General features: G+C 53.9%; 1 protein-coding gene across 1 annotated transcript; it reads left to right on the plus strand.

The window, feature by feature from the left end:
* Positions 1-958: 958 nt before the first annotated feature.
* LOC132320743 (maternal embryonic leucine zipper kinase-like) lies at positions 959-11,238 on the plus strand. Its single transcript, XM_059834052.1, has 7 exons — positions 959-1,045; positions 1,335-1,420; positions 6,114-6,230; positions 6,564-6,707; positions 8,248-8,316; positions 9,455-9,547; positions 11,164-11,238. The coding sequence occupies exons 1-7, from the start codon at positions 982-984 to the stop codon at positions 11,236-11,238; spliced, it is 648 nt and encodes a 215-aa protein (XP_059690035.1). The 5' UTR covers positions 959-981.
* The last annotated feature ends 1,954 nt before the right edge of the window (positions 11,239-13,192 follow it).

Here is a 13,192-nt window from a genome sequence, read left to right on the forward strand (position 1 = left end):
GGGTTGTTTAGCCTGGAGAAGAGGAGGCTGAGGGGAGACCTTATCGCTCTCTACAACTACCTGAAAGGGGGTTGCAGAGAGGTGGGTGTTGGTCTCTTCTCCCAAGTGACTAGTGACAGGACTAGAGGAAATGGCCTCAAGTTGCGACAGGGGAGGTTCAGGCTAGACATTAGGAAAAAGTTCTTCACTGAGAGAGTGGTGAAACACTGGAATAGGCTGCCCAGGGAGGTGGTAGAGTCACCCTCCCTGGAGGTATTCAAGGAGCGTGTGGATGTGGCATTGTGGGATGTAGCTTGATGGACATGGTGCTGTGTGGTGTTGGGTGGGTTGTGGCTTGTTATTGTTGTTGTGTGGCGTCGGTTTTGTGGTTGTGTTGTGGTTTGTTTCCCCCCCCCCCCCCCCCCCAGGTTGGACTCGATGATCTTACAGGTCTTTTCCAACCGTACTGATTCTGTGATTCTGTGAAGATGAACCTCTCCATAATATTCCCCGGCACCGAGGTCAGGCTGACAGGCCTGTAGTTCCCCAGATCCTCCTTCTGGCCCTTCTTGTAGATGGGCGTTCACGTTGGCAAGCCTCCAGTCGTCTGGGACCTCCCCTGTTAACTAGGGCAGTTGATAAATGATGGAGAGTTGGTGCCCTGTGGAGGAAACTGTCGTGGGGGCGTTACTGCTGCTGCTGCTGCAAAGCAGTCGCCCGCTCTCGCTGCTAAGCGTTAGCGAGGAGACCGTGAAAGATGCTAGCGTTTTGTGCCAGCCTTCAGACTTACTCGTCTGGTGACTGTACTGCGAGGTGTGCAGCACTTGGTAACAAAAGCAGGTCGCGCACCCCGTCCCCCCCTCCCCACCCCCGCTTCCCCAGAGCCGCAGCAAATGCGCTTTCGGTTTGTGGAGTCTGCTCGGAGTGGCAAAGCATGAACGCTGGCTACGCTTGCTCATTGCAAGGGCTGAGAAGACTTGCGAGATCCCTGTGCCTCTCAGAATGGCTCTAGGTGGCTATGAGGAGATTCTCAAGTACTACCAGTTACATGAAACAATTGGAACAGGTAGGCTTAATCTGGGAATGCGCAGAGGTGTGTGCGATCTGTCTAACACTTTAGCATTCACCTGAGTAGAGATTAGCTGTTACTGCAGAATCTATAGGTCAGGTTTTGAGCGTGTATTTTGGGGGGCAGAGCTCTGACAACGTCATTGGAAGTCGGTAGCAGTGATTGCTTCTTCCTCTAAAGAAGACATTGCACACGGTGCGTGCTACATACTCCGGTGTAACTGCGAGATGATAGGCAAGGAAGCATGTCGTCACGCTGAGCTTTAAACGTCTCTTTTGAATTCTAGGTGGGTTCGCAAAGGTAAAACTTGCACGACATCTTCTCCCTGGTGAAAAAGTTGCAATAAAAATCATGGACAAACTTGCTCTAGGGGTAAGCCAAATGATACTTTGTCGGGAGTTTCCCGAAGATGTCGGGAGTTTCCCGAAGCCAGGAGTTGACCGACGGTTCGCGGCTGAAGGAACAGATGCGTCCGACTCAATATGAGTGATAAAGCATAGTCCACCTTTATTATTCAAGCAACACATATTTATACAGTTAGACCTAATACGCACCTACTTGTTAGATCCTAATTGGCTGAGCCTAAAACATACGTCTACTTGCAGTTTGAGCCTAACAGTTACTTTTGTTTATGTTCTTCTACTTGCAGTTTGAGCAGCTGTATAACTCCCTTCTACTTTGATCATAACTTCTTGTTATCTACATCCTCACTTCTCAAGGACGCCCAGTCCTTGCCACGTAGCCCTTATTTATTGCTTCGTTTGTAATTTTCCACAGGCCCGTCTTTGTCTCTCTCAGAACAAGCTCTGATCCATCAGCTGCACAGGACCACCCCAGGGGCCCGCATCCTGCCCTGCACAGGACCACCCCAGGGGCCCGCATCCTGCCTTCCCACAATACTTAAAAGTTGGTAGCATCTTCTGCTGTTCTTGTGGAGGTCTCGGGAACACAGGGGTGCGACATGTCGAAATGCTGCCTGCTTGTCTTGTTGGCTGTTGACTGGTGCTGTAGCCTTGAAAGAATTTCAGTAGTAGACCACAAACCTTGTGGAACTTGAGGGCCAGGCTAACGAGGACGTGGACGAAAGTCCATCTGCGGGGCTGCCTAGGGCGAGACAGCCTGCCCCACGCATCACAACCACCTCTACCAAGGCAAAAAGGAGGGTGGTTGTTGTAGGTGATTCCCTCCTGAGGGGAACGGAGGGCCCAATATGCCGGCCTGACCCGACCCACAGGGAAGTCTGCTGCCTCCCTGGGGCCCGGGTGAGAGAGGTCACAAGGAAACTCCCCAGTCTGGTACGGCCCACCGATTACTACCCGCTGGTAGTTTTGCAGGTTGGCAGCGAGGAGATTGAGCAAAGAAGCGTGAAAGGGATGAAGAAGGACTTTAAGGCGCTGGGGAGACTGATTGACGGATCGGGTGCGCAGGTGGTGTTTTCTGCAATCCCTTCAGTGGCGGGGAGGAACACTGAAAGGAATAAGAAAGCAAACATGGTCAACGCGTGGCTCAGAGACTGGTGCCACCAGAGGAATTTTGGATTCTTTGACCATGGGGTGGTCTCCGTGGCACCGGGCCTGCTGAGTGCAGACGGTGTTCAGCTGTCCCCAAGGGGGAAAAGAATCCTTGCCCGTAAGTTGGCAAACCTCATCAGGAGGGCTTTAAACTAGACTCGAAGGGGGAAGAGGATGAAGCCAGGCTACCCAGAGGTGAGCCTAGGGGTGACATGCCATTGTCGGGGGCAAGACCGATAGCCCAGCTCAAGTGCATCTACTCCAATGCACGCAGCATGGGCGGCAAACAGGAGGAGCTGGAAGCCATCGTGCGGCGGGGCAGCTATGACGTGGTCGCCATCACAGAAACATGGTGGGACGACTCGCATGGCTGGAGTGCTGCGATGGAGGGCTATAAGCTCTTCAGGAGGGACAGACAAGGAAGGAGAGGCGGTGGGGTGGCTCTGTACGTCAAGGAGTGCTTTGATTGTATAGAGCTGGATGATTGTCACGACGGGGTTGAATGCTTATGGGCAAGGATGAGGGGGAAGGCCAACAAGCCGGATATCCTGCTGGGGGTCTGTTATAGACCACCCGACCAGGGCGTAGAAGCTGATGAAGCATTCTACAAGCGACTGGCAGAAGTCTCGCAGTCGCAAGCCCTTGCTCTTGTGGGGGACTTCAACTTACCGGATGTCTGCTGGAAGTACAACACAGCTAAGAGGAAACAGTCCCAGAGGTTCCTCGAGTGTGTGGAAGATAACTTCCTGACGCAGCTGGTAAGCGAGCCTACAAGGGAAGGTGCCCTGCTTGACCTGCTGTTTACGAACAGAGAGGGTCTGGTGGGAGAAGTGAAGGTCGGAGGCCGTCTGGGGCTTAGCGACCATGAAATGATAGATTTTGCAATATTTAGCCAAGTAAGGAGGCGGGTGAGCAATACCGCTACCATGGACTTCCGGAGGGCAGACTTTGCCCTGTTCAGGACACTGGTCGGGAGGGTCCCTTGGGAGACGGTCCTGAAGGGCAAAGGGGCCCAGGAAGGCTGGACCTTCTTCAAGAAGGAAATCTTGAAGGCGCAGGAGCAGGCAGTGCCCCTGTGCCGTAAGAAGAGCCGGCGGGGAAGACGGCCGGCCTGGCTGAACAAGGAGCTTATGCTGAGGCTCGGGGAAAAAAAGAGAACTTACCACCTCTGGAAAAAGGGGCAGGCAAGTGAAGAAGAATACAAGGACCTCGTTAGGTCATGCAGGGAGGGAATTAGGAAGGCGAAAGCCCAGCTAGAGCTCAACCTGGCCACGGTCGTGAGGGACAACAAAAAAAGCTTCTATAAATACATTAACAACAAAAAGGGGGCCAAGGAGGATCTCCATCCTCTACTGGATGCGGCGGGGAACATTGTCATGAAGGATGAGGAAAAGGCTGAGGTACTTAATGCCTTCTTCGCCTCAGTCTTTAACAGCCACACCAGGTATCCTCAGGGTATCCGTCTCCCTGAGCTGGATGACAGGGATGGAGAGCAAAATAGGCTCCCCATGATCCAGGAGGAAGCAGTTAACGACCTGCTATGCCACCTGGACACTCATAAGTCTATGGGGCCTGATAGCATCCACCCAAGGGTGCTGAGGGAGCTGGCGGAGGAGCTTGCCAAGCCGCTCTCCATCATTTATCAACAGTCCTGGTCAACGGGGGAGGTCCCGGATGACTGGAGGCTTGCCAATGTGACGCCCATCTACAAGAAGGGTCGGAAGGAGGATCCGGGGAACTACAGGCCTGTCAGCCTGACCTCGGTGCCGGGGAAGGTTATGGAGAGGCTCATCTTGAGGGCGCTCACGGGACACGTGCAGGACAACCAAGGGATCAGGCCAAGCCAGCACGGGTTCATGAAAGGCAGGTCCTGCTTGACCAACCTGAGCTCCTTCTCTGACCAGGTGACCCGCCTAGTGGATGAGGGGAAGGCTGTTGATGTCTACCTGGACTTCAGCAAAGCCTTTGACACTGTTCCCCACAGCATTCTCCTAGAGAAGCTGGCGGCCTGTGGTTTAGACAGGTACACTCTTCGCTGGGTAAAAAACTGGCTGGATGGCCGAGCCCAGAGAGTTGTAGTGAATGGGGTGAAATCCAGCTGGCAGCCGGTCACAAGCGGAGTCCCCCAGGGCTCAGTTTTGGGACCGGTCTTGTTTAATGTCTTTATTGATGATCTGGATGAGGGGATAGAGTGCACCCTCAGCAAGTTTGCAGACGACACCAAGTTGGGAGGGAGTGTTGATCTGCTTGAGGGTAGGAAGGCTCTGCAGAGGGATCTGGACAGGCTGGATCGATGGGCTGACACCAACCGGATGAAGTTCAATAAGGCCAAGTGCCGGGTTCTACACTTTCGCCACAACAACCCCAGGCAACGCTACAGGCTTGGGGACGAGTGGCTGGAAAGCTGCCCAGTGGAAAAGGACCTGGGAGTGCTGGTTGACAACCGGCTGAATATGAGCCAGCAGTGTGCCCAGGTGGCCAAGAAGGCCAACGGCATCCTGGCTTGTATCAGAAATGGTGTGGCCAGCAGGAGCAGGGAGGTGATCATGCCTCTGTACTCGGCGCTGGTGAGGCCGCACCTCGAATGCTGTGTTCAGTTTTGGGCCCCTCACTACAAGAAAGACATTGAGGTGCTGGAGCGTGTCCAGAGAAGGGTGACAAAGCTGGTGAGGGGTCTGGAACACAAGTCTTATGAGGAGCGGCTGAGGGAGCTGGGGTTGTTTAGCCTGGAGAAGAGGCGGCTGAGGGGAGACCTTATCGCTCTCTACAACTACCTGAAAGGGGGGTTGCAGAGAGGTGGGTGTTGGTCTCTTCTCCCAAGTGACTAGTGACAGGACTAGAGGAAATGGCCTCAAGTTGCGCCAGGGGAGGTTCAGGCTAGATATTAGGAAAAAGTTCTTTACCGAGAGAGTAGTGAAACATTGGAATAGGCTGCCCAGGGAGGTGGTAGAGTCACCCTCCCTGGAGGTATTCAAGGAGCGTGTGGATGTGGCATTGTGGGATGTAGCTTGATGGACATGGTGCTGTGTGGTGTTGGGTGGGTTGGTTTTTGGTGTGTTGTGCCTTGTTGTTGTTGTGTGGTGGTTGGCTTGCGTGGGTTGTTTGTGGGGGTTTTTTTGGGGTTTTTTTGTTTGTTTGTTTTTTTGTGGTTGTTTTTTTTTTTTGTTTGTTTTTTTTTTCCCCCCCCCAGGTTGGACTTGATGATCTTACAGGTCTTTTCCAACCGTAGTGATTCTGTGTGATTCTGTGATTCTGTGAGAGGGCAACATTCTGTGGCTTTCAAGTCGAGGAAGTTAAAGATTATGACAGTAATTCAAAGAGAATGCTGATGAGAATGCTAGCTCTTTTACATCTGTCCCTCTGGGTTTTGCTGATCAATGTGCCAGAATCGTAGAGAAGTAACGGTAGAGCTGTTGGTGGGTTGAATTTGAGCAGTTGAATTGTCATACAGATGCCGCGAAATTCTGTGTGGCACAATAGTGTGATGCTTACTGTGATGTACAGGCTGTCTGAAGTAGTTGGCAATTTCATAGCTTGCTGTTGCGGTCTCTTAGGATGACTTGCCTCGTGTTAAAATAGAAATTGATGCCATGAAGAACTTAAGGCACCAGCATATTTGCCAGTTGTATCACGTGATAGAGACGTCCCAGAAAATCTTCATGGTCTTAGAGGTAAGAAATGGTGTTTCTGCCACGGCGAGGGTTCCTGGTTCTAGCTGTAGTGGTAGATGATAGCAGAGTTCAAACGAAACAATTCTTAAAAAGTTATCTATCTCAATGATACGTGACGTTAGTGTGATGTATCTGTTGCAACGCGTCAGACGTCTCGGCTTGTTTGGTCTGCCGCAGTGCTGACCTAGGGCGTACGTGGGGGCACTTGGGCGCTGCAGTGATGAAGCAGAGGGAATGGAAGAGTGTCCTCCAGCTGCTCTCCAGTGCTCTCGTTGTTGCTTAGATTTCATCACCGTATTCTAAACGTATTCTCTTTTTCCTGTCTTCCTGCAGTACTGTCCTGGAGGAGAGCTGTTTGATTACATAATTTCTAAGGACCGCCTTTCAGAAGAGGAAGCTCGTGGGTTTTTTCGGCAGAATGTTTCAGCAATTGCTTATGTTCACAGTCAGGGATATGCCCACAGGGATCTCAAACCAGTAAGCCTGAACAGTAGTCAGATTTGCATAAATAATCATGAACAGCCACTTTCACGTCTCCACTGGGAGCCAGAGTAAATTACGCCTTCTCCATTCTCTTGTGCTTCGAGCTCTTTATCTGACGTCTTGTGAAAGAGCATTATTTCGATCCGCTGCTACGTTCCTCGGCTGAGCCGGACGTGGCTATATCTGAGGAAGGAGCTTCCTCTGAAGGAGAAGCAGAACAGCACGTTCCAGCTGGGAGCGGAGCAGAGACATGGATCTGCCTTTGAATGTTGCTTAGGCGTTTTTGTTATCCCCTTTATACCTGGAGAGAGTCTTTATGGTGCCACTCTGTTGCGCAAACCGTTCTGTTTTCACGCCCAAAGGAAAAAGCGACACCGATAGTTGAAACACGTGGTGGCTAGACAGAGGGTGTAGGGGGAGATGCATGCTACCGGACCCGTCCTGTGGCTTTGCTGTCATTGAGGAGTCTAAGCGTAGGCTTAGGGAATGGAAGACTTGAGTCCACTTCTCCTTGAAGGGATTAGAAATTTGCATTTTTAGAGATGCTGACATCTCTTGAGACAAGCAAATTCTTAGTGCACAGGCGTTTCCCTAGACAGCTCATGAAATCTTTGTCTCCAAAGCACGTCTCCGCAAACGAAGCGTTGTATGTGCCTTTTGGAAGGAGTCGACTTGTAGCTGGGGAGCTGATGGAGCCATAGGACCATGTGACAGCTTGGATGGGAAGTGGCTTCTAGAGGCTTCTGCTTGAACCTCCTGCTCAAAGCCGTGTCAGACCCAGCCTCTTGGAGCTTTATCCAGTCACCTCTTCGACCTCTCCCCCAAGGATGAGGCAGCAGAATCTCTCTGGGCAACCTGTTCAGCTCTTTGCTGTCCTTATGAGGAGAAAGGCTTTTTCTTCTCTCCAGTCTGAACGTCTCTTGATGCCTGTTGTCCGTCGTTATCCCACCATGCACTCCTGTGAAGAGACTAGCTCTGTCTTCATGGCCTCTGTGTAGGTATTGAAAGGCTGCCACGAGGTCTCCACCGAAGCCTTCTCGTCTAGAGGCCGAACAAACGTCTTGCCCTCAGCCTCTCCTCATCGAGCAAGCGCTCCAGCCCCCTGAGCTTCCTTCAGTTTGATGTCTTTGCTGTGCTCGGGGGGCAGAAACTAGACGCATTATTCTAGCTGTGCTGAACAGAGGACTAGAGTAACTTCTCTCAGTCTACTAGCTGTGCTCCTTTTAATACAGGCCGTGGTATTGCTGGCCGCCTTTTCGGCCAGAGCAGACTGCTGCCTCACGTTCAGCTTGCTGTCTGTCAGCACTGCGCCCCCCCCGCCCACCGGCCCCCCAGGCCCTTCTCTAGCAGATAGGAACTAGTATTCCCCATCTGGAATGTGGGGGATATTCATTAGCAACCGGTCAAAATCTCCAGAGGAGAGCTTTAGGTAAATTCTAGCTGCTAATGACAAGAAGAAAGAAGGTGAAAGAAAACGTGGTTCCTTGGATACTTAGGTTATAGAAGCATTCCTTACCCCTTCCTCTTTCACCAGGAAAATCTGCTAATTGACAAGGAACATCATTTGAAGCTGATAGACTTTGGACTCTGTGCAAAGCCAAAGGTAGGTGTCTCGGTTGCTTTCACAGAGCAGAGCTACGTCAGCTACTGCACGCACCTACAAAATGCATGTTTGGCTTCAGAGTGCAATGCAGAGACTCGCCCAAAGACCCTAAATTCAAGCTGTTTGCGTAGTTGTCATCCAATCGCTAATTACTTGGTAGGGCCTTAACTGTGTGAGAGAGAGCGGTTGACTGCATGTTATGACTGGACTGTTAGATCGTTTTCTCCTCTTAGGCTTCATCTTTTATCGTAATCTAAGGCAGAGGTCGTCCTGTATGTATAGCACCTACTGTCATATATAAAGGCCTGTAATATTTTAAAGCGCATGTTGGTGTGCATTTTTCCCTAAGAAGTTTCAATGGTGTATGTCTTTTTCCAAAAGATTTGTATGTGTGTGGAGATTGTGGATTGAATCAAATAGTTTATTCCAGTTACATTTGCAAATCCCCTGGTTCTGTGTGCTTGTACCAAGTTGTTTGCCGAGTTTAAAATTGGGTTCTAGGAGCCCTTTCGATTTGTCAGCGTAACATGCGAGGTGGGTGCTGTTAAGAAACAGTTGAATGGGAAGAAGGTCTTACTGATCCCAAGACAGTTACTTGTCCTCGGATCGTTTTACTTGACTCAAGTCAGAGCATCTGGCAGGCCATCGAGACGATTAGACCATTGTCTTGGTGGTGTAACGTCATCTTGTCCTGATCTGCTTTGTACAAAGCCCAGGCAAAGTAATAACATGGTTTTAATAGGGAAGTATTTTTAGTGGATCTTCGTGAAGGTATTGCATTAAATATTGGTATCCATAACCAGCTAACCTCAGGCCCAGTAGCTCTTGGATCACCTCTTCCCAAGTTCCACCTGTCTTCGCAGTCGCGAGCCCTTGTCAGAGGAGGAGCCGCGGAAAAGACTGCTAGGATAATAGATGAGCGAGCAGCTGGGGATCTGAACGTTTGTAGGATACTGATGGTCTTAGACAATTTTTGCCCAGTGAAGCCGTGTATTACACCAAAGCAAAACACGAGGTGAACGCAGACGTACAGCAGAGGAAAACGAAGACTCTGAGGCCTCTAGGATGTCGTTGCTAGAAGACTTAAGCTGCGTTACAGCCAATGCTTCCGTGTGATCGGTTTCCTGTGTTATTCTAGGGTGGCCTCGATTACCATCTGAACACATGCTGCGGAAGCCCAGCTTATGCAGCACCAGAGCTGATTCAGGGCAAAGCATATATTGGCTCAGAGGTACGTAGCACGGTTTTGGGTTACCGTTTTGCGACCCCCCCCCAGCCCCTGGGTATTTAAGGGTGGTGCGGTTCAGATCGGCTCACTTGGTTTCTCTCTCGCATACCGCTGGATAGCATCGCCTAGTTGTTCTCAGAAGCTGTGTGACTAGCCTCAACGGTCACAGCCTGGAATAGCACATAGCGCTCCCGGCCCCAGGTCAGGTAGCTGGTAGTTCGTCTCTGACTAATCCTTCGCTGTCTCCCTTTGTTGCTCTGTATTTTAGTGCCCTACGAAACAGTAACTTCAACTCCTCCCTTCTACTGTGCGTTCTTTGAAGCAGCGGTTTGTTCTGTTAATTATCCACCTCCTGTCGCAAAGTTTTGTGCAGTCCCAGTATCTTGTGTGCTTTACCAGGCCTGTCTTTAGCTTGAAATTCGCGTGTGAAAACGCACTCTCTTTGTACCGCGCAGCGTAGTAAAATTTGAGAGAGGCCAAAATGTGGGGTTTATCCAGCTTTGCTTCCATGTCTAGAACACTGGGCCTTGCAACTTGCCTTTGTCAATCCATCCAAAATGCTGTCACTGCAATGCCCTCAAACTTCCTAAATTGCTGTGCTGTTGGACGGAGTCGGTCGGTCGTTTTTCCTTTCACATACCTTTGCATACCACTGTCCTTGGCCTTCTCTTTCAATTCCCTACGCATGCCCGGAGAGTAGGGGGCTTATTGGGGTTAGGGGTGTTTTCTAGCTAGGAGGTGTGGTTTTCACATGATAATGAGGCAGGTCAGCCTTAGGACACTGTTTGGGCCCTCTCTTCTACTGTCCTAGGATTTGTCCTTGCGTTAATCATTGTTGTTAGTTAGTGGAGACAGTTTTCTCTTTAATGTGCTAAATACCGGGTGCATTCGTGACAAAGCGTCTTCTTTCCAGTCTTGCCAGTCTTTATTTTCACTTACTTTGACCTTGTGTTTCGAGATGTTCTGGAAGAGCCAGAGCCAGGGGCGGGTCAACAGCCCCGGGAGAGCCCGGGTCAGAGTGGGGGGCAGGATGCCCTGCCCCTCCCGGCCCGAGTGCCGGGTAACAATAGGGCCCTTTGTGACCTACCCTGGTGGCAGCTAGGGGTGCCCAGCACCGGCGCGGCAGCCCCACAGTGTCCAGGACTCTCATGAGAAAAGGACATGAGCCTTGTGGCTCGTGCAGCGGCCTCTGTGCGCAGAGGATGTCTTTTCCTGCGAGCCCTGGCACGCCACATCGCCAGGGCCAGGGTGTTTCCGCAAGGCTCCACCGTCCCCACCAGGTAAGATCCACCGTCCCCACCAGGTAAGAATGCGGGGCTGGGGCTGGGGCTGGGCCAGCAGCATAGGGACCCCAGGGGACCTGGGTCCAGCAGGCGGGCCCTTCGGGAAGGGCCTGGGAGCCGGAGAGCAGGCACCAGCACCAGCACCAGCACTGGGGCCCAGGCGGGTGGGTGGGCACTGCCCGCTGGAAAAGAGCATCCTGCAGGAAGGAGATCCCCCTGCCCCTGCCCAGCTTCTGCGCCCCACCACCTCCCTGCTCCGGCCAGGCAGCGCCAGGGTGGGGCCGCTTGCCATGGGCTGCCCTCTCCCCACCCTCACCCCTTTCCTCTCTCCCGCAGGCTGGCGAAGAATTTCCCCCGCAGGAGGCATGCACGCGGGGCAGCAGAGTGTGGGACGCCTGGTGTGGCCGCTGAGGACCATCAGCGGTCAGAAAGCCCCAGGCAACGCGAGCTGCAGAGCGAGGACTTGGGCTCTGCCAGCCCCGTCATACATGCAGAGGAGGACGAGAGCCCCAGCATCCCCGCCATGAGTGGGTATCGACAGGACCCCAGGGGAGCACCTCCTGCCTCGGGGCACAGAGCGGGGCAAGGAGAGGCAGCGGGGCTGGCGGGAGGCAGCGGTGCCACAGGGCTGGAACCTTTCCCGCCCTGCTGCCAGCGGCATCCTGGGGCAGACGGGGCATTGGCACCCTGGCCCGGGCTTGCTGTGTGCCGGGCAGCAGGCGCAGGGCTGGAGAGACGGCCCCTCTCTTCCCTCTACCTCCTGCTCCTGCCTACAGCTCTCCCTGCTCTTGTTCTTAATCAGGTGCAGCTGCGACTGCCTCCAGCTGCCAGCTGGAGGGCGAGGAGAAGGAAGCCCACGACTGCTTCTTGGCCTTTCTCAACAGCACCAAAAGGGTAAGTGCAGGCTTTGTCAGCAAGGCTCTGCCTGGGGCTCCCAGCCGGGTGCTGCCGTGTCTGCTGCCTGCGCGCGGGCTCCTGGAGGGCTGCTGGCTGTGCAGAGGTGCTCCCCTCCCGGCCCCCTGCACCATCGCTGCAGCCCCTTGAGCCCCAGCTCCTGCTGGCCGTGCCTCTGCCCCTCACCGTCCCTCTCTGTCTCTCTTCTCCCTGGCTGTCAGGAAGAGGCCTCGAAGCTGAGGTTTCTGGCCTCCATCCGCACGCTCTGTGGAGCCTGGCTGCAGGGCAGGTACCTGCCCAGTCTGAGATCAGCATGTGAGCTGGTGGAGAAAATGGAGGTGAGGGGACCCCCAGCGGGACTGAGGGAGGGGGGAAAGCTGGCCGAGCACCGGCCCAGCGGTAGGGACAGTGCTTGGGCGTCTGGGCACAGGGGGAGGGTGAGACAGGCCTCCGTGGGAACAGCCCTGCCTGCCATGGGGCCGCTCTGGGTGCCAGTGCTGGCCTGGGGGCAGGGGGGCTCTGCCCGCCCTGCAGACTGGTGTTGGGCGCTGTCAGCTCCCGTGCCCCAACCCGGCTGTGCTCTCCCTCTCCAGGTGCTACAGCAAGAGGAGTTGCCTTGCAGCATGGACGCCGTGATGTGGCAGCAAGCCATGCTTGCTATCGCAGCAATGAGGTACCTGCCCCGGACCTGGCCGGGCCAGGGCTTCCCCACACTGTGGGCCTGATGGCACCAGGCATCTCCTATCCTGGCAGGACCCCGGCGGCACTGTCTTCAGGCCTCTGCTTTCCCTCGCGCTTGGCCCATCGGTGGGCCAGATGGAGGGCAGAGGGTGCTCCGGGGCTCCCCGGTGCCTCTTGGCTTTTCCTCTGAAGGGAGAGGCAGGAGAGGGAAAGGGGTTCGGGCTCCACTGGCCGGGACCGCCCTCTGTCCCTGGCTCAGTGGCACAGGGGAGGGAGGAAATTCCTCCATGCATCCCTTCCGCACCTCGTACCAGGGTACCGCCCTGGGGACTGCCAGCTGCGACGTCTGCGGTGACTTTCCTGGATGTGGAAGCCCCGGCGTCTGACCGGCACCTTCTCTTCTTGCAGCAAAGAGAGGGAGTGCCTGCTGGACCAGCACCTCCACCCCTGCATCCGCAGCGTCGTCTCTCTTGCTCCAGCAGAGCAGAAGGACAGCCTACATGCTTCACTCGATGCTCTGGTAAGCGCGGGGTGAGCTACAGAGACCCTGCCAGTCAGTCTCTGCGCATGTTTTCCTAGCTGGCTTTGGCTGCTGGAAGACAATAGGAGAAGAAGGAAGACCAGGGAGACCCTGAGGCCTCGCGCGGGTACCAGTGGGCAGCTGAGATCCTCAGGAGGAAAGCATTCAGGCCAGCTTCCTGCAAGGAAGAAGGGCCAGGGTAAGCCTGCCACCTGCTGCATCCCCTTACAGATCCCACAAACTCTGGACAGCGTGCTGGCGGTGCTGATA

The sequence above is a fragment of the Gavia stellata genome, chromosome Z (genome assembly GCF_030936135.1).
Source record: "Gavia stellata isolate bGavSte3 chromosome Z, bGavSte3.hap2, whole genome shotgun sequence".
Lineage (NCBI taxonomy): Eukaryota > Metazoa > Chordata > Aves > Gaviiformes > Gaviidae > Gavia > Gavia stellata.